The following is a 22,263-nucleotide window of genomic DNA, read 5'->3' as shown; positions in this document are numbered from 1 at the left end:
TACTTGATGACGGGTCAGAGAGAACACTAGTGCTTCAGCCAGTAGTGCAGCAGCTCAAGTTAACAGGTGCTCCTGAATTGCTTCCCCTACAGACGATTCAACAGTGTCACACTGAACTTGAAGGGTCATCGATATCTTTTGAGGTGTCCTCAGTATCCAAACCCATGACGAAGTTCACTATACGCAACGCATTCACTGCAAACGGTCTGTGTCTAGCGGAGCACAACTACCCAGTGACTGCCCTCCAGAATGCCTATCGACACCTGAAGGATCTACCGCTGCCTCCTGTGGACAGAGTAAAGCCATTACTCCTTATCGGGTCAGATAATCCTCACCTCCTGACACCAATCCAGCCCATACGCAAAGGCCCAATAGGGGGACCTATTGCTGTCTGCACGCAACTCGGATGGTCTCTCCAGGGCCCTATGAGTCCAATGCAACCTTCTCGAGGGAATCAACAGTGTCTTCACATCATGTCAGTTCCAACCCGTGATGATCTTATCCACCATGTAGAAAGGCTCTGGCAAGTCGATACTCTCCCCTACAACGAGAAAACGGTTACCAGGTCCAAACAGGATAGGGAGGCTTATACCCTGCTGCAAAATGCCACAATCCGAGTGAATGTGGACGGTGTTCAACGTTACGCTACACCATTGCTAAGGCGAACACCAGTGAGTTTACTCCATGCAGACAAAGAGACTGTGCTTCCTAGTTTGCGTAGCACTGAACGCAGGCTGGCACGGGATCCTGAGAGGGCTAAAGCCTACTGTACTGAGATCAAGAAGTTGGAGGTGGCAGGTTATGTGGCTAAGATAACTCCAGAGGAGGCCAGCAAAAGTGAAGAATCCTGGTACATCCCGCACCATATGGTGCATCACAATGGTAAGGACAGGATTGTCTTTAACTGTTCCTTTAAACATCAGGGACAGTCCTTAAATGATCAGCTGCTGCCTGGGCCGACATTGGGACCTTCCTTACTGGGTGTCCTCCTGAGATTCCGCCAACACACTGTTGCTATCAGCGGGGACATCAAAGGTATGTTCCACCAGGTACGCTTGCTGCCCAAAGACAAGCCAGTGCTGCGCTTCCTTTGGAGGGATATGTGCAGAGAGGTGGAACCTGATATATATGAATGGCAGGTACTTCCGTTTGGCACTACATGCAGCCCATGTTGTGCCATCTTTGCCCTCCAACACCATGCCCAAGGACACAAAGATGACATGGCTGACCTAGTTGACATAGTAGGGCATTCATTCTATGTAGATAACTGCCTTCACAGCACACCAACTGCAGATGAAGCCAAAGCAACAGTGGATGGACTGCGCCAGCTGCTCTCCGATGGAGGCTTTGAGATCAGGCAATGGGCAAGCAATGTACCATCTGTGATCCAACACCTTCCCACAGATGCTAAGTCTACTAATAGCGAGCGCTGGTTAGCACAAAGCAGCACTGACCTCCAAGAACTCACTCTTGGTCTGCGGTGGAATTGTATCACTGACACCCTGGGCTATAATTTACGCTCTACGGAGACCGCTGCACCTACAATGAGGAACATGTATAGGATCTTGGCGAGTCAGTATGATCCTTTGGGGTTCATCATCCCATTCACTACCAGGGCCAAGGTTCTTATCCAAGACCTCTGGAAGCACAAGCTTGGTTGGGACGACCCCATTGAACCTCTGCATTTGAGAGAAAAGTGGCTTGCCTGGGTAGGAGAACTCCCGACTCTCCTTCAGTTGCAGTTCCCTCGAACATACACCTCGGCCTCCATTGACAACACTTCTGTTACCCATGAGCTTCATGTCTTGCGTACAACAGATCAAGGACAGGTCACTGTAACCTTTGTCTTGGCCAGGTCTAGAGTAGCACCAAGGAAGTGTCTGTCCATGCCTCGCTTGGAGCTAAGTGCAGCTCCAAAGAAAGTCCTGAACCAGCTGAAAGAGTTTGGTCTAAAACTATCTCCAAGCAAATGCCACTTTTTCATGAAATCTGTGAATTATCTGGGACATATTGTTTCGGAGAAAGGCGTAGAAACAGACCCTGAGAAAATCTCTGCACTCACCACCTGGCCAAAGCCGACAAATATCAGTGAGCTGAAGTCCTTTTTGGGTTTCACTGGGTATTATAGGAGGTTCGTAAGAGACTACTTCAAAATTGCCAAACCATTAAATGCACTAACAGTTGGCTATTGTCCACCTCGAAGGAATGCAAAGGGTTTTAAGCCTGTCTCCAATTCTGATTTCAAGAAACCTTTTAGTGGTAGATGGACGCCTGAGTGTGACACCGCATTCCAGGCACTAATTCAGAAGTTGACCACAGCCCCGGTGTTGGGATTTGCGAATCCAAAACTGCCGTACATCTTACATACCGATGCTAGTCTCCATGGTCTTGGCGCTGCCTTGTACCAGGAACAAGATGGTCACATGAGGGTGATTTCATTTGCCAGCAGAGGATTGTCAAACTGTGAAAAACGTTATCCCACCCACAAGCTGGAATTTTTAGCCTTAAAGTGGGCAGTGACGGATAAGTTTTATGACTATCTGTATGGGGCTGAGTTCACCATCATGACTGATAATAACCCCCTCACATATATATTAACATCTGCCAAGCTTGACGCTGCAGGACACCGGTGGCTTGCGGCCCTGTCTACTTTCAACTTCAGCATCCAATACAGAGCTGGGAAGAAAAATCAAGATGCTGATGGTCTCTCCAGGCGACCACATGATCAGGTAGACACTGATAACAGTTCCCAGGTTGAAGATGACCGCATTAGTCAGTTCATCTCCCGGTTTCTGGATGAAGAAAATAGAATTTCTTTTCCTGAGGAAGCAGTGCGAGCCATTTGTCAAAAGCATCAACTGTACAGAAGCGCTGTGGCAGCCAAAGATTCCAGTTTACCTGCTGCTCTGGAATGTCTTGCCATTGATGCTAACGCCATCCCAGTTGAATTCTCCCAAGCTGATTTTCTTCCTGGTTCCAGCACCCTTCCCAGGATGTCGCAACATGATTGGGCTGCGGAGCAAGCAAATGATCCTGTCATAAGCAGAGTGACTCACCTCTTGAACACTGGAAAACGTCTTTCTTACTGTGTCAGACAGCAAGAAACCAGAGAAGTCCAACTTATGCTTCGACTGATTCACCAACTTGTAGTTCTTGATGGAGTCCTTTACAGGAAGCGAATGAATAGAGGAGAGCCCTTCTATCAGTTAGTTCTACCGCAGAAGTATAAGGCAATTGTCTTAGAAGCTTTACATGACTCAGTAGGTCATATGGGAGTGGAGCGGACTTTGGATTTAGTTCGTACACGTTTCTATTGGCCAAGGATGTCATTGGATGTCGAGACCAAGGTCAGTACCTGTGAGAGGTGTATAAGAAGGAAGGCAAAAGCGGAAAAAACATCTCCCCTTGTTAACATCGAGACCAGTCGACCTTTAGAACTAGTCTGCATGGACTTTCTTTCTCTTGAGCCAGATGGTAAAGGTACTAAGAACATTTTGGTGATCACTGATCATTTTACTAAGTATGCTGTAGCCATTCCAACAGCTGATCAAAAAGCAAGGACAGTTGCTAAAGCACTTTGGAGTAACTTCTTCATTCATTATGGCATACCAGAACGCCTGCACAGTGATCAGGGTCGAGATTTCGAATCTGCTGTGATCAAAGACCTTTGTCTTTTACTGGGTATAAAGAAGACTAGGACTTCCCCTTACCATCCACGTGGAAATCCCGTGGAGCGGTTTAACCGAACTCTTCTCCAAATGCTCGGAACTCTTCAAGAAGAAGACAAGATCAAATGGCGTGATTTTGTGCAGCCTCTGGTACATGCCTATAACTGTACGAAAAATGACACCACCGGGTTTTCTCCTTATCAGCTAATGTTCGGGAGACAGCCAAGCCTTCCCATAGATGTAGCCTTTGGTATCAAGCCTGAAGGGAAAAAGAGAGTTAGTCATGCCGATTATGTCAAAAAGCTTCAAGAGAGCCTGCAAGAAAGCTACAAAATTGCTATTGAATACAGTAAGAAGACAGCTCTTCGCAACAAGCAACGATATGACCTGAAGGTGAGAGAATCCACTTTACAAGCTGGAGACCGTGTTCTCGTCAAGAATGTTGGCATAAGAGGCAAGCACAAGATAGCTGACCGATGGAGCAAGACCATCTACCAAGTAGTCAAGCAAATAGCTGATTCTCCAGTTTATGTCATAAAGTCCCTTACCACTGACGGACCTGAAAGAACCCTCCATCGAGATTTACTCTTGCCCTGTGGTTTCTTAACCCCCACCTATTCCAGTGATGAAGGCAACAAGATAGAGAGAAAGGAAAAAACGGCTAGCTCTAGGGAACTGTTGATAGTTCCAGAGGAAGATGATGATGAACAAGCATACGATACTGATGGAGAATCAGATTTCTACTTCCCCCAAATAATGCAGGATAAGACATATCCTACCATAACGATTGTCAAGGACGTGCCCTACATAAAAGAGGTGGAAGGAAGTTCCTGTGGGACAACACTGAGTCCAAATGCACAACCATTTGAACCTTCTGGAGCTGTGGAAAGTCTTGACGTTGAATTTGAGCATGTGCAATTGGATAAGAGAAATGCAGAAGAAGAAGTAGCTTTATCTGAAAAGGGAGAAACAAACTTACCTGAGGACATCCTGGGAGAGAATGTGGGGAACTCACCTGTCAAGGAACTGGATTCCGAGGCCGTTGATGTCAACGATGATGAGTGTACTGAGGATTCAATCACGAATAGGATGGAACCTGTTGAAGGAAAAAGAGATGGAATGAGGAAAGAGGACGATGACAGTGAAATACTGATTGAGGAAAATGTTGAAAGAAATGGAAATACCCCTGTGCAGGAAATACCTGAGCCAGAGTCCAGACGCTCTACCAGAATCAGGGAGCCATCTGATAGGCTAACTTACACATCATTAGGAAATCCCTTAGTGTTAGTTATGCAGTCCCTGTTAAGTGGTTTAAACAAAGCCTTTACACAAGCCCTTCAGTCAGATGATCTCCCTGAGGTTAGGGTACTGACCCCTGATAGATCAGTGATTTTATAGGTACACTGCATGCAGATACGCTTGCAGGTTCAGGAGGGGAGGAGATGTAACCCCTTTGAATTGTACATTCATATTTTTTTATTTTACTTATTTTTGTTCTACAGTAAATCTATTTTTAGCTACTTTTGATCTGTATACTACAAAAAGAAACCGGTATCTTTGGTGCAGTACTGTGATTAACCACTAGAGGGTGGTTAACTCCGCAGCATGTTGAGAGTCGATTTATATTAAATTCAGACGAAGAAGCTAGCTGAACATGCACGCACGAGGTTACTAATTCATCCTGTTACTGTGGAAAAAAAACGGTCAATGCTTTTGATTACTGGTTTTTCTTTTACGAGAACTCTGATTGGTTTTTTTGCATGCTGATTCTGATTGAGTGATTTACCTTTGAACGGCGAGCCAGACCCTGATCTACGATTCAAAAGAATCATCGTGATTCAACACGGATCCGAACTGAGAGCTAAGCACATACACACTACCCGGGTAGAAAACACAAAAAGGCCTTTATACACAATGGACATTTGAGTATTTTACACACACACACATACATACAAGGGATCTAGAAGGACTATTGAGACTTTGTTTTGTTTTATTTTATTTTTTTCCTTGACTTCACATTCTTGTTGAGTGGAAACTGGACAATTGTGATTTCATGTACATTGTGAAGAATTGTTCACTCAAAGTTTTTTTGAGTTTTTGTAATAAATTTGCCGGCTGTTAATTGCTTGAATTTAAATTTGGCCCAAACTTCTCATTTAAATCCTCCCAGAGCCGAACCTAGGCCTTATTTAACCTCTATTGGGTAAAATACACTAACCTCTTATTCTGTCGTCCCTGTTACACTGTTTTTTCTGTAAATCTTGAAATTATACAATCTTATTTAAATCAAAAACAACTGCTCATGCTCAAAATGCAGTGGTGCCTGTATACCAAATGCTTAAAACATATTTTCAAATAGCCATGATTTTTTTTTTCTTGCAAATTAATGTTTAGTTTGTATGGTTAATATTACAGGGTATCCGCGGGGCATTGAAAAGCATTAAAAGTCATTAAATGGATTTTGTGAAAATCAAGGCCTTGAATGGCATTGAAAAGCATTAAATTTCATTTATACAGGCATTACATTTTTTAGATAGTTTTGAAAAAAAACTACCAGTTTATTTTGAATAAAGCCTAAATAATTAATGATTTGCTGTTGCAAAATATGTACATTGGTGTGATACGCACACGGAACCAGTTTGGTAATTGCCTCCGGCCGGTGCGAAATTGCCATAACGCCGGTTTAGACAGCGGCGGGCTGGGAACTGTAGACAGAAGGCTGCATCAGTGTTGCCAACTTAGCGACTTTTCAGGCCCCTTTTGCGACTTTTTTTCCTAAGAAAGCGTGTTGTGACAAATACAGCGACTTGTTAACCTGATCTAGCGTCCGAGACCCCCTGGTACAACCGCACGAGCACGAGATTGCTTTTCTGCCGCAGGCGCAGGAATTCGTTCCGCCTTTCTGGTTCAGCATTGAGGATGTGCGCTCAGTCAGAGAACAAATAAAATAGATAGGCCTACTATTGCTTCTAACCTGAGTGATCATTTTACGTGTACATATAGCTAAAATCACTGCAAATGTCTATTTTATGTGTATGGTGATTTTGTCAGACAACATCTCGATTAGGCTATAAATCAGGATTTTAGTGCTGGTTTAACACGTCAGGGCTCGAACTTTACTCTCCCGACCGGACAAGGACCTTATTAAAAAGTCAATACCAAAAAAAACAAACAAACAAACAAACAAAACAAACTTGGTAATCACCAAAACGGGAGTATGAAATATTTTATTTCATTTAGTGTTAGTGGCGATCCATAGTGGATAATAATAGGCTGTATAATGTACTGACGATAACAGTGTTGCGCTGTTGAGGCTCGCGCAGCATCTCGAGGAGAAATGGAAACATGAGCAAAGCACACAAAAAGAAACTTGGTTAAACATACTGCAGTAAAAATTCAAAATGTGGAGTTTACTGGTAAGTAATATCACACGACCTGTTTTGCTAAATAGGCTACCATCACGATTAAAAATGTGACACTGATTTCATACAACAGTTCAGTTAACAAATAATTAATATTAAGCCACTTACATTTTAGAAGGAACATTGACTGTTTTTGTTCTATTTTAGCACCAAAAATCGTTTCAAACAAAGTTCACAGCAGTACTACCAAAGCGCAACTCTCAGCCTTGTTTTCATTACTGATTCAGCGTTTTGAACGAATCGGTTGAGTCAAAGATTAAATGACCCATTCATTCTTGAATGAATCAGCCATTGGAATGAATCATTTGAATGAATGAATCAGTGACACTCACTTATTAAGATGGTTACTTGACGCCACCTAGTGGTGGTTTAGTTTCATTTTTAAAATATAATTTCCCCTCTAACATTTCTTATTTGTATTTTCAAAAAATATTTTAAAAAATTCCATAACATTATTTAATGCAGTTGTAATCAATCAAAAATATGCAGATTTACATACGTCAAAGCTGCAATATTCTGAAAGGATATTGCTTCAGAACAAATTTGTTTCTACCAAAAACAAAAAAAAAAATTCCGGACAAACTACTGTTTTGCTCGTACAAGACAAAATATATAGATGAAACAATTTTATTGGGAGTTTGGCTTAAAATATATTAAGTGAGCAAAAGTGTAGCAGCAGAGAAGCAAACAAATGTAAAGGGCTGACACTTGGCAGAATGCGAATGCAACAATGACATGATGAAGTTTCTAATTGCCGTATGTCGTCATCTATCGACATTTAGCGGCATATATATATGGCATTAAAAAAATAAAAAATTGCCATTAAAAAGGCATTAAAAAGCATTAAATTAGATTTGATGAAACCTGTAGAAACCCTGTATTAATGTAACTGTCAGCTCACTAAGGTTTAAAAAAAAAATTCGGCCCGTACAACCTAAAATGAGTTTGACACCCCTGCTATAGAGTAAATGCTGTGTCTGAAGTGTGTGGAGGAGGAGGGTTTGATAGAGGCATGTGTTCAGTTCTACCTTCAACACCACAACCAGCTGCTTTCTGTCTCAGTGCCGATGTGTTTTTTTAAAGCGTGGAATTGATCAAGTTCACAAGATGTACAACGGACTTCTATTTTTGATTGGTATGTATTTATTTACGGTTGAAAATGAATGTTTATAATAATTATTTAAAACATTTATTTCTGTTTGGGCATGTTTTAAACACTTATTTATTTGAATCTGAAAACGTCTGGGCAAAAGTAGAAACAATGTAACATAATCTCATTACTGTGTACCTATGCAAGAAAATTCTGCAATCTGAATTGTTGTATATTTTGTATGTTACAGTCATATGCAGTGTGACCGGGTTCAACAATCAAATATCTCCAGTGAAGCATTTCACCAAGGATGATCCACTCTTTGGGCAAACCGTTATTCAATCAAAAGATCGGTTAGTCATTTATGACATTTTACTAACATATATATATATATATATATATATAGGGGAGAGCGGGGCACAAAGTAACACAGGGCTAGTTGTAACACATGGTTTAAAACTTTCCACACATGCCAGCATGACGAAACTTAGTGTATTTACTAATTGCCATATCAACATTATATCGAGAAAAAAATTGCGGCAAAATTAAAAAATATTTGGAAGATATCACTGAACATTTATTTAACTATAGCAAAAGTAAATTTCTTACTTAAGTTAATTTTTCATCTCTATTTTTTGTGTTTATTTAAAATGAGACAAATCTGATATTATTTTAATCTTATATCTTTTATTTAACAGTTGATGTAGTTTTCAATGCTGATTTAACCACGAACTGGGTTTAAAGCAGTTGCGCAGGTGGGGCATGTTGTAACACTGTGTTACAATGTGCCCCTATGGGAACTATTCTATTCTATTCTATTCTATTCTATTCTATTCTATACTTTTATGAATTCTATTGATAAACCATGATAAAAGGGTGAATAAAGTTTGAGAGTCAATGTTCAGAAATGATTAATTATTATTATGTTTTGACAAAGCTGTATAGCTGTGTTTTGCTGTGTGTTTGTCAAACACAAAAAGTACTTTATTTTTAATTATTAAAAAAAATGCCATTATATAATATATGAAAAAGTTAATAATTGTATTTTATTGACAAAATATTTTAGTCTGTTGTATGGTCATGTTACAGTGTGCCCCACCTATGGAGCATGTTGTCAAATTTCACTTCCAGTCTTTCGGGGGAAATCAAGAAAAAAGTATACACTGTATTAATGAAACAAAACCACATAATTGTACTGGACATGTGTGAAATTAATGTGGGAAAAATGAAAACTCTGAACCCCAAGTGAATTTACACAAACTGAGAAAATCAAAAAGTGTTACTTTGTCTGTTCTAGAGTTTTTGTTCCTTCCCCAACAAATGGAAAATGTTTCAGCTGCACTCCAGAGGATGAATGCGTCAAAGTAAATTTTAACGGTAAGTATGTCTTTGTCTTTAGTATCTTTTCATAATAAAGCTAATTTTAAAATGCAAAGTTAACTTTGTTCATTTCATAATAATGTCATCACTGATTTACAGAATTACTTTCATTGTAAAACTCTTATTATATGAATATATCTTTTAAAGATGAAAAACCAAAAGGCCTGAGACCTGCATCTGTAGCTTCTAGCCTGATGTCAGAAGAGGAGCGCCTTGTGGTATGTATAAAAACAGGGATGTCAAATATGATCAGCAATTCTGTTATCAACACAGAACAGAACAGAACAGAACACAGATTTCACAGAAGGTTTAGCTATTGAAAGATATACCAAATGAGAAATAAACTGTTCATAATCAGACCTCAAAAGGATTTTTGTCTTTCGCAACATTTTCAGAGTAAAACCGCAGAGAGTGGTTTCCCCCTGACAGATAGAAATATGTCAGTTCAGTTGAATTGGGACATTAGGGGAAATTGTTCAGGATGAAGCTTGTGACTATCAGTCATAAACATCAGTCAAAACTGTGACTGCACTGCGCTCTTCCCTCCAACACTGTAGTGAAAACATGTTTTTAAAATAAAACAATGATATATTCTGAGGGGCTGTTTCCACGTCACCATTTTTTCATCTAAAAACGGAAAACTTTTTATGCGTTTTGGCCATTCATTTACACAACAACAGCGTTTTGGTGGCCTAAAAAATGCAAACTTTTGAAAACAGGTTTCAAAATGAGAGTTTTTGAAAAGGATGCCGTTGTCATGTCCGTGTAAACTGTAAAAACGCGGAATCTGTGAAAACAGTGAAGGCATGCACTAGGGATGGGCATTTTTCCAAAATATTGCATTCGAATATTTGGGCTCGTAAAAAACGAATATTCGAATTTTAAACGAGAAAGACGTTATTATTTTATTCATCAATATTTTGTAACCATTTACAAAACTGAACAAGCTTACGATTAGGCAATATACACAACAAGCATATTATATGTTAAGGTTTTCTTTTAGTTCAAAGCATTAAAGAATATGTGTAAACAGAAAATATTAAGAACAAAAGCATTTAATCTCAAGCAGCGCGAGCGGGAAAAATACTAATAAAGCAGACAGCACCTGTTATTGTACAAAACGTACATAATACACTCGAGTCAGTATATGGTTATCGTGTTTATATTGTTTCACATGTTCATGTTGAGAAAAACAATAATATCCACATGCTCGGGTCAGAAAACGAGCCGTGCTGACAGACGTTGCAGAGACACAAAGATAATAATAGCCTATATAACTGTGCTAAGCTAAGTTTCTAACAGTAGCACTTTGTTTTCTGTTCGTAAATATGTCTCCCTCGATGAAACTTAAAGGAAACATATGTCTCAACATCATTTTGCTATCAGTTAAGTTATCATCTTGGCTCACTCGGGGATAACTTACAGTTGCGCTTACCTGTCGTGAATGCAGTGATGGACAGCTGTCTTTCCTCATTCGACAGGTGTTTAGATTTCATGTGCTTTCTACTTATGGTGTAACTCGGTTTCATTAATTAATTTGATCAAAAGTAATTCCATTTTGTTAGATCATTTTCATCTAAGTAATTCCAAACTTTGCGAGGCAGACGACAATATTATGTGACTTTCAAATAAAATAAACTTGTTAACCCTCAGGGGTCTGAGGATTTTCGGGGCCCTGGAGAAGTTTTGACATGCCCTGACATTTGTGCTTTTTTCAGTTGTTCATAAACATATAAATGACAAAAGTGTCATTATACTGTATTCAGCACAAACTAGGCTACAATAATATGTGAGGAACATGTATGTACATGTTTGTGTTTTTGAAGGAATAACATTTATGCGTGGTTATTGAAAAAACTAAAAAACTTAAGTCACTGAAATAAAGCCAAAACATATATATTAAATCTGTGTTCACAAGACTTCTGGGTATTGGAGGTTGTAGACTAGAGTTTTTGCTTCAGAATTATGTAAAAATTATGCTGACTACTCTTTCATATAAAACAATAGAGAGATTTAAATTTTGTAAGACACTTTTTGTCAAGAAACACAGTATGCGTGGAGGCGTGAATAATCATGAATAATGGCTGATTCTCACCTGAGAAGACAAAAGAATCGCATAATAATGACCTGAAATGACTTGCATAATAATGAGCTCTTTCAGTCAGGTAGGCTGTGAAAAAACCCTCTGTTGATCATGTCTCAAGCAATCATGGTGTAAATCAAACATACAGAAAAAACAGCAATACTGCGAAATATTATTACAATTTAAAATAATGGTATTCTATTATATACTTTAAAATATAATGTATTTCTGTGATGCAAAGTGTCTGAATAATTATGCTACCTCTATGGCATTTCATATAGCCTTTTATCTTAAAAGCATGCACATTTGGAGAAATATTGATGGATTCTCATTTTTCTATACAGAGGAGTAGGCTAATATTTATTCAATATTTATTGTCATCACTGTGAGCGCTGGATACTGTTTTCAATTCATACTTGCAGCCGGAGGGCGCTCTGTAAACCTTTAGTCCACAAATTCATCTAAAGAAGAAGAACCATGTGACTCACCAGGAACTAACAGAGGCCAGAGATCGCTATAACATCCAGATAAACACTTTTCAAGACAATAAATACACGATTGAGACGATGTATGCATAGTATTGACTGAATTTGCGTCTGAATAGCGCTGGCTCCGTGGGCGTGGCCGCATTAGCGGATAATGAGCTGAATCATGGACTTCTGACATGGCTCTCTTTTCATACAGATTACATAAACACAGAATGTTTGTTTTCAATTATTTGACTTACACGATTTAAAACCTGATATTTCAACGTTTTTTTAGACAGAAGTCTCATTTTTTTGTGATTAGTATTCACTAAGTTACAGTTCATTTTCTGAGAACTATCAGATTGGACTTCGTTCAGAGGGAGACGAGAGATCACGCATCATGTTTGTTTTCCGTTTATTTTACAAAAAGCACAACATTTTGTGTTTTACTCTGAGTGTACACAAATAAAAGAAGATATTCCACAGATTAAAATGGTGTATAGCTCTTAATTGTATGTGCAACACTGACGGAGTATTTGGAGTCTCTTTCACACTGGTAAGAAAAAAACTGAGGTGGTCACGCCGGCGTAACCGCCGACCCGAGGGACACACTAGTGACTAGTGACACACGCTCCACAGCGCCACCCGATGCATTTAGTTTTAACTGCGAGTTTTAGTGCTTAGGATTTATCATGGATTCACTGCATTTACGGCCAGCAAAGCAACATAGCTAAAATTCGAATAGTAATTTTATTTTTCGAATATTAATTACAGAACGAATATTCGAACATTCGACTATTTGTGCACACCCCTAGCATGCACGTGTGTACAAAGAGTATAGAACCCAAGCCAAAGAGCTTAGAACCCAAGAGGCGACACTCTGATATTTTTGGGGTAACAGCCACTAGATGGCGCTCCGGTAGCGCGGCCGCCATTATGGGGTGAAAATACTAACTGGACCATAGAATCCTTCACATCTATACGCATTTTTTTTTTAAATTAAGTCACCGGTAAATTGTATGGCTCCTACAGTAAATGTTGTATTGTCTTTATATATATTTTATTTTATCTGTTGTGGAATCCAACCATTCATCCATCTGAAGTAACGTAGTTGACCTACTTTATTGAGTATTTCCATTTTATGCAACTTTACACATTTATTAATAGCAAATTAATAAATTTAATATCATCGAACAATATAGGCTATTTCAGACTTAGTGGAGTAATAGTAGGCTAATAGTATCTAGGTCTGAATTGAAATATATTGTACTTTGTAATGGATCACACTACAAACATAATGATCTTATAATACATGATGCATTGCTGTGTCCGTTATCCCATAATTCCCACATTTGGACACTTTTGCTTTAACAGACATTAGACAAAACTGCAAAATCAAGCTGTTATATTCATATATTTATTGTCCAACATTCCCAATTTTTCTGATGCATGTTCTTATTTTAATTTCATTTGTGGGTATTAATTCAGTGTTTATAATGCTAATACTAGATCTTTAAAGAATTTTAACCCAAACTGACTAGGTTTCTAGAGAGCAAAGGTTTTGTGAAAATGTGGAAGATTAAACACAAAGTGTGTAAAATAAACTGTTAAAAGGATTTGATGATCACTAATGATAGTATTTTATTCTGTGTTGTCATCATTCAGGTTGGATTTTAGCTTTAATGTACTTTTTTTTTTTTTTTTTTTTTTAACAAAGCAGCTGATATTGCCATAGAAAGAGGACTGCCGACTCGCTTTCACCACAAAATGGCGGAAATGCAGGGCGGCTGCTGTGCGCCGGTGTTGCAATGTTTGCAGTTTTAAAGAGAAAATACTATGAATTTGCACATGGTTTGTGTTAAAGCATATTTAAAACACCCCATAGACATATAAACAACATTAAAAACTCAATTTCCACCACAGATGGGACTTTAATTCTGCGTTGACAAATAAGGTGGATAGACTAAGCATGTAATACATGTGCATGCCATCACCGTTTTCATAGATTTGCATTTTTGCAGTTTACACAAAGATGACAACGGTATCATTTTCAAAAACTTGCACTTTTGAAACCCATTTTCAAAAGTTTGCGTTTTCAGGCCACCAAAACTACTATTATGAGCTTAATCGCATTCGTTTGATCGAAGTTTAGTTTAGAAAGTTTAATCGCAATATTGCCAAAATCCTATTATAGGCCTTATTGCATTATGAGGATGGATGTAATGTTGCGTTCACACCACCTCGTATTTACCACGTGACGTTGTATTCGGAGCTGTTCACGTCCTCGGATTGTGAATTATGCGTTTCCATGGCACCACTATCAACGTCTATGAATCTACAGCAGTCAGGTAGTACAGCGGCCATGTGGTACATCTGGGAGCTTTCAGAAAACTCCCAGCTTACAAGCTTACAATTACGAGCTCTACGAGGACGTGAACGCTTTTTACAAGCTAGAATCTCGTAACTACAGGAATTACAAGGAATGCACCTTAAATGCACCAGATTCCTACACACACTCCCAATTACCTGACTACTGATCAACACCACCTGCATTCAATCATCATCACTGTCACTATATATACCCACGCACGCTGAGTTCACCTTTGTCTGGTCTCGTCGGTTTCGACATTGTACACTTACCTGACTACTCACCTGTTGAAACGTGCCTGTACAATTCCTGTCTCGAACTGTCCAGTCTTCCTTCCAGTGCTGCCCAATTTAGCGATTTTGTCACTTAGATTTAGCAGCTTCCTCACCCCTTTTGAGACTTTTTCAAAAGCCTAGCGACAAATCTATTAACTTCTTTAACAACCTTATCTAGACTCCGTGACTCGCCCACTGATCTATATTTATATTAGTAATGATCAGTGGACTTGCCAGTATGATGTCATCTAGAGACCAGTTTTAGCTACTTTCAACTGAAAGCAGTTGGCAACACTGCTTCCTTCTTCTTCAGTATCAGCGCATCCTCCAGTCATCCGGTTTGCCATTCACATCTCTATTCACCATCCTGCAACAGAAAGAACTGGTCACTTCTCTGCCAGTATCACCACATTGATCTGCCGCAAAGTTACTCGCCTTGTTTCATCCCTGGTGTTTCAATAAATGTTTCGATATTTACCTGTGTTTGCAATCTTCTGTTCCATGTCAGTGAGTAGTTAAAAATTTACCACAAATTATTTTTAACAGAGGACATTAATATCCGTTTATTCAGTTAGAATGAAATGATGGCCGAAGACGAATGACTTTAGTGAAAGATACAATAGAGATATTTAGATTTGTGGATTTTTTTTTTTCGAGATGTGTAATCAAGTTCACATGAAGGAGTCAGTAACTGAGGATCTGAATGGAAATTGCCAACTGATGAATCCCATTGGGAAAGGCAAACTGAATCCTGCTAAATTAGGTATGTTTGGATGATTTGATAACGATACTTACAATTTAAACAGATGAAATCCTACCCCTGACTTTCCAAATCCCTTTACTTACAGTTTTAAATCAAATGGAGAAAAAAAACACCAGTAACAACAACAACAACAACAACAATTATCGAGGTGGAAGGATCGACCAAGGTGAGCTTATCTGAAAATAATTTGTTGCCTTGAGTGTGACTCATTCAAAGAATCTGATATCTGATCATTTACATTTCTATCAATATCTACTAGGTAAACTGAGGATGAGAAGAGACACCCATCCAGACAGTGAAACCAAAACAGCTGAGGATGATGACGGTACTAGTCCATGTTTAGCCTTAAATCAGGATTCCTATTTATTATGTAATGCTGATGGTATCATATTATGGATACACAGAACAATATCTTAAATGAAACCATCATTTCTATACTGATATTTCAGAACATCTTTTTTAGATGCTGGGGCAGAGATTGCTTTTGTGCTGGATGGATCTGGTAGCATTTATTCACCTGACTTTCAGAGAGCCAAAGATTTCATCTACAAAGTCATGCTCAGTGTTTGGAAAGCATGTTTCAATGTAAGTATACACTAAAGGATTTTATGACAGACATTTATAGCTATCTTGTTTTTTAATACAATTTAAAAGATAGATTTGATTAAGTAGAAATCCCTCTCTCTTCAGTGTAACTTTGCTATAGTGCAATACAGCAATCAGATCAGGACAGAGCTTTCCCTTCTAGAAAATAAGGATCGCGTCAGAATCTTGGAAAAGGTCAAGAAAATACAGCAAATGATCGCTCAATGACAAACACTGCCTCGGCCATCCGTCATGTCCTGTGAGTTTACAAATTATGATGTGAAATACTAGACATGTATCACTTTTGTTGGTATTAATGTTAATGTCAGGGTCTCACTGGTTTCATTGGTTGTTTACAGCACAGATGTTTTCATACCTGAGAATGGATCAAAAAATAACTCAAAAAAAGTAATAATTGTATTGTCTGACGGGGTGAGTACGGACCGAATGAGACTTACTGATGTTTTGAACATGGCACAAATGAAAGATGTCATTCGTTATTCAATAGGGGTGAGTGTCCTGTTTACTGCTTATTTCAGTATCATTTTAGATAATAAAGCACTTTTTTTAAAAGCCACATTATCTGTTAAAATTACAATCGCACATTACTGCAGTTTATAAGGGGCCAAGCACCGAAGGTTCGTAAGCACCTGTTGTATCCGTTGGCGTTCTTCTTTTTATTATTGTTCCGTTTCCGCTCTGGAAGTCTATGGCAGCCCATAGAACCGTATGTGGGAAAGTTGTGAAATTTGGCACACCGATAGAGGCCAGTATCAACTGTGTCCATAGAAAATTTGGAGTCTCTAACACAATCCCTCTAGCGCCACCACCTGTCCAAAGTTTTACTCATGTTTATGCTAATAACTTTTGAACCGTTAAGGGCTAGAAACGAAGTTTTCTCCTCTCTCTCATTTGCATCATGACAATTTGTCCGCCATGTTGAATTTTGTGAAAAACTTAATTTTTCAAACTCGTCCTAGACACTTCGTTTGATTTTCATGAAAATCAAATCAGATCATCTTCAGTCCATGCTGGCAAAAAGTTATTAATAGGTCTTTACTTTCTCACTGTTGCAGTTGGTCTGATGCTCCCAGCCATGCTGGCGTTACTTGTTGTGCCTTCTTTGTGCTTGGCCCCGTAAATGCTGCTTGCAGTTTTATTTTTAATTTGTCCTTGTTGATACTTCTATAGTTTCACCAGTTTGAGTCCAATAAAACACTCATATCAGCTAAATTACTCATAGTTTGTTATTGTATAGTTAATGATTTTTAGGGTTTATTTAACAAAATAAATCATAAAACCAGTACACTTGCAATAACAACATGTTATCTTTAGGTTGGTGAAGGTGTTCTGTCTAATCCTAGAGCAATAAAAGAGATGAATGACATAGCAGATCCTGATAAGTATTTCAGTGTTTCCAGTTTTGCCGGATTAGACGACCAAATTCTGTGCTCAATGGAACAAAGTTTAATTGGGATTATAGGTAAGAAGGTTTTCATCTAACATTACACTATATAATAGAGAAATGCAGTTTTGTGCATAGTTTTCATGCTAAAATCTGTTTAGATATGCTGTAAATGCATGCTAATACAGTTGTTGTGAAATTAAGCCTTGCTGATATTCAATGCAATATCACAAATTTTGAGTGATGTTTCTTTTATATAACAGTTCAGTGAATAAAAAGTAAATTTTGAGTATAACATTTTAAACAAAATATTATTGTCGGTTACTTTATATATTTTTGCTCCATCAGCAAAAATTGTTCCAAATGAAGCCAAAGCAGATTCAAGCATTGCATCTCCACACTACACATGCTGATGGTCTCATACTACAGATACACAGAACAATGTCTTAAATGAAACTGTCATTTCTATACTGATATTTCAGAACATCTTTTTTAGATGCTGGGGCAGAGATTGCTTTTGTGCTGGATGGCTCTGATAGCATTCAACCAGATGACTTTCAGAGAGCCAAAGATTTCATCTACAATTTTATGTTAAATGTTTGGAAAGCATGTTTCAATGCAAGTATACACTAAAGGATTTTTTTGACACATCTTTATAGCTGTTATGTTTAAAGGGTCCGTTCACTTTAAATGAAAATTACCTCTTTACTAGCTTTACTCACCCTCAAGCCATCCTAGGTGTATGACTTTCTTCTTTCTGATGAACACAATGGAGTTATATTAATAAATTTCCTGACGCGTCCAAGCTTTATAATGGCAGTGAACAGGAAACGAGTTTGAAGCTCAAAAAGTGCATCCATCCATCATAAACATACTCCACACAAATGCATCGCTTCACTTCAGAAGGCCTTTATTAACCCCCCGGAGCCATGTGGAGTATGTTTATGATGGATAGATACACATTCTTCAGCTTCATACTAGTTGTTTCCCATTCACTGCCATTACAAAGCTTGGATGCATCAGGATATTTATTAATATATCTCTGATTGTGTTCATCAGAAAGAAGAAAGTCATATACACTTAGGATGGCTTGAGGGTGAGTAAAGCTTGGGGTAATTTTCATTTTAAAGTGAACCAATCCTTTAAGTACAATGTAAAAGGTATTTTATCTAAAAAAAAAAAAAAAAAAAATCCCTCTCTCTTCAGTGTAACTTTGCAATAGTGCAATACGGCAGTAGCATCAGGACAGAGCTCTCACTTCTAGAAAATAAGGATCGTGCCAGAGCCTTGCAAAAGGTCAAGAAAATACAGCAAATTTTCAATCTCACCAACACTGCCTCTGCCATCCATCATGTCCTGTGAGTTTACAAATTATGATGTGAAATACTAGACATCACTTTTGTTGGTATTAATGTTATTGTCAGGGTCTCAATGGTTTCATTGGTTGTTTGCAGCACAAATGTTTTCATCCCTGAGAATGGATCCAAAAAAAACTCAAAAAAAATTATAATTGTATTGTCTGACGGGAAGATTTTGGGAGACCCAATGAGTCTTACTGATGTTTTGAACATGCCACAAATGAAAGATGTCATTCGCTTTCAATTGAGTGTCCTGTTTACTGCTTATTTCAGTGTAATTAGATAATAAAGCACTTTTTTTAAAAGCCACATTATCTGTTAGAATTACAATTGCACATTAAAGCTGCAAGCATCTTTTTTATTTGTCCTTGTAGATATATCTATTGTTTCACCAGTTTGAGTCCAATAAAACACTCTTATCAGCTATATTACTCATAGTTTGTTATTGTATAGTTCACTATTTTTAGTGTTTAACAAAATAAGTCATTAAACCAGTACACTTGCAATAACGTCATGCTATGTTTAGGTTGGTGAAGATCTTCTGTCTAAACCTGAAGCAATAAAAGAGATGAAGGACATAGCAGATCCTGACAAGTATTTCAGTGTTTCCAGTTATGCTGGATTAAATGACATTTTGTCCTCACTGGAACAAAATTTAATTTGGATTATAGGTAAGAAAGTTTTCATCTAACATCACACTATTTAATAGAGAAAGCCCATTTATGCATAGTTTTCATGTTAAAATCTGTTTAGATATGCTGTAAATACATCCTAATACAGCTGTTGTGAAATTAAGCCTTGCTGATATTCAGTGCAACATCACAAATTTGTGAGTGATATTGCTTTTAGATAACAGTTCAGTGAAAAAGAAGTAAATATTGAGTATAACATTTTAAACATAATATTTCCATTTTGCTGTCTGGAATGGACGAGCCTTCTGCTAGTGAATCTCATATGAAACTTCATAGATTTCCATGAGCGAGAGCCGGGCATAATTCTGACTAAAATATACATTTTGCTAAATTGTTTGTTGTTGAACAACATATGTGACATATGCAGAATTTTAAACCTTCAAGTAAGTGTATTTTTAAATATAGCAGTAGGCTAATAAAGTGACTATTGTAATGGGGTAATCAAAATTGGCTAATATAGCTAATTAGTCTGTGCTTTTGTTTTTGTTTTTATTTTCATTTTTAGTTTATTGAATTTAACTTCTGCTTTAAAAAGCATTATTTTTACTTTTAGATTGTAATGTAATTTTCCTTTATTTACACATATATAACAGACTACATGGTTACATTCACTGTTTTTGTTTTAACAGCCTTCAATATGAACATTGTTTGTAGTACAACATTATGTAGGATGGTAAGATTTTTTTAAAAGAAATACAGATTTTTTTTTTTCTAAATCCAAATAGAAACATGCACAGGTGCTGGTCATATAATTAGAATATCGTGAAAAAGTTCAGTTTTTTTATTGTAAATTATTTTTAAAAATGAAACTTTCATATATTCTATATTCCCTACATGTAAAGTAAAACATTTCAAAAGTTTTTAATTTTTTAATTTTGATGATTAGAGCGTACAGCTCATGAAAGTCCAAAATCCAGTATCTCAAAATATTAGAATATTTCCTAAGATCAATCAAAAAATGGAATTTGCAAAACAGAAAAGTTCAAGTTCTTTAAAGTATGTTCATTTGTACACTCAATACTTGGTCGGCAGCACATATTACAGCAAATGACTTGCTCTAGCACAAATTACAGCATCAGTGAAGTGTGGCATGGAAGTGATCAGCCTGTGGCACTGCTGAGGCACTATTGAGCCTTCAGATCATCTGTATATTGTTGGATCGACTGTTTCTCATCTTTCTCTTAAAATATCCCATAGATTCAGGGGTCAGGCATGTTGGCTGGCCAATAAAACACAGTAATATCATGGTCAGCAAACCACTTGGAAGTGGTTTTTGCACTGTGGGCAGGTGCTTAAAGTCCTGCTGGAAAAGGAAATCAGCATCTCCATAAAGCTTGTCAGCAGATGGAAGCATAAAGTGCTCCAAAATCTCCTGGAAGATGGCTGCATTGACTTTGCACTTGATAAAACACAATGGACCAACACCAGCAGACGTCACGGCCCCCCAAATCATTACTGAACTTCAGAAACTTCACACTAGACTTCAAGCAGCTTGGATTCTGTGCCTCTCCAGTCTTCCTTCAGACTCTGGGACCATGATTTCAATATGAAATGCAAAATTTACTTTTATCTGAAAAGAGGACTTTCGACCACTGTTCACTGTCCAGTTCTTTTTCTCCTTAGTCCCAGGTAAGATGCTTCTGATGTTGTTTCTGTTTCAGAAGTGGCTTGGTAGTCCTTTTCCTGAAGATGTCTGAGTGTGGTGACTCTTGATGCGCTGACTCCGGCTTCATTTGACTCATTGTGAAGCTCTCCCAAGTGTTTGAATCGGCTTTACTTGACAGTATTCTCAAGCTTGTGGTCATCCTTGTTGCCTACCCAATTTCTTCCTTCTAGTCAACTTTGCATTTAATATGCTTTGATACATCACTCTGTATAACAGCCACCACATTCAGTAATGACCATCTGTGACTTACTCTCTTTGTGGAGGGTGTCAATGATTGTCTCCTGGACCACTTGCCAAGTCAGCAGTCTTCCCCATTAGTGTGGTTTCAAAGAACAAGAGATACCCGGAATTTATACTGTAGGGATGGTCATTTAATGAAAGTCAAATGTAAATATTCTAATATTTTGAGATACTGGATTTTGAACTTTCATTAGCTGTACGCTCTAATCAACAAATTAAAAAAAAAAAAAACTTTTGAAATGTTTTACTTTACATGTAGGGAATCTAGTATAAATGAAAGTTTCATTTTTTTAAATAATTTACAATAAAAAAATGAACTTTTTCACGAATATTCTAATTATATGACCAGCACCTGTATACCATATATCACCATTTAGCCAAAAAAAATAACGAGATATGACTTTTTGCCCATATCGCCCAGCCCTATGAAGACCTAGAGTCAGAGTAAAAAATAAATAAATTGAAGAAAATTTTACTGAAGAATAGTTTGCAGTTTCATCGGCAGAAGCCAGCTTCAAGTCTCACAAGGAGTTTGTAGGCCGCTCTGCATACATTCACATTTCCACAGCAATTATACTCTAACAGAGTCCACTAACTACGTCATTACTTAGATTAAAATGATTCTGATTGGCTAAGAAAAATAGACAAAATTTGTAATCTTCCACATGTGGACAGATAGTCAGAAGCATATCTCCATCCATCACGATGCTGATGCTTGGACACTGAACTTAGACACATGAAAAGGCATCTGCCAGTTGGCCCAGACTTTAACTATAACAGGAAAGATTCCCAAAACGTACT

The 22,263-nt window shown here is 37.9% G+C and overlaps 1 protein-coding gene and 1 long non-coding RNA gene across 2 annotated transcripts; both read left to right on the top strand.

The window, feature by feature from the left end:
- The first annotated feature begins 6,062 nt into the window (after positions 1 to 6,062).
- On the top strand, positions 6,063 to 19,024 carry LOC125249116 (integrin alpha-E-like). The gene is made up of 9 exons (XM_048161319.1): positions 6,063 to 8,225; positions 8,431 to 8,533; positions 9,478 to 9,557; positions 9,708 to 9,778; positions 15,411 to 15,516; positions 15,602 to 15,682; positions 15,776 to 15,841; positions 18,003 to 18,124; positions 18,713 to 19,024. The coding sequence occupies exons 1-9, from the start codon at positions 8,198 to 8,200 to the stop codon at positions 18,866 to 18,868; spliced, it is 813 nt and encodes a 270-aa protein (XP_048017276.1). The 5' UTR covers positions 6,063 to 8,197; the 3' UTR covers positions 18,869 to 19,024.
- On the top strand, positions 16,020 to 17,430 carry LOC125249117. The gene is made up of 3 exons (XR_007180502.1): positions 16,020 to 16,101; positions 16,207 to 16,360; positions 16,461 to 17,430. It is a non-coding gene; the product is annotated as an uncharacterized LOC125249117 (long non-coding RNA).
- Positions 19,025 to 22,263: the final 3,239 nt, after the last annotated feature.

The sequence above is a fragment of the Megalobrama amblycephala genome, linkage group LG16, assembly GCF_018812025.1.
Source record: "Megalobrama amblycephala isolate DHTTF-2021 linkage group LG16, ASM1881202v1, whole genome shotgun sequence".
Taxonomy (NCBI): domain Eukaryota; kingdom Metazoa; phylum Chordata; class Actinopteri; order Cypriniformes; family Xenocyprididae; genus Megalobrama; species Megalobrama amblycephala.
The sequence above is the reverse complement of the archived record's forward strand: the minus strand, read 5'-3'. Positions and strand labels throughout refer to the sequence as shown.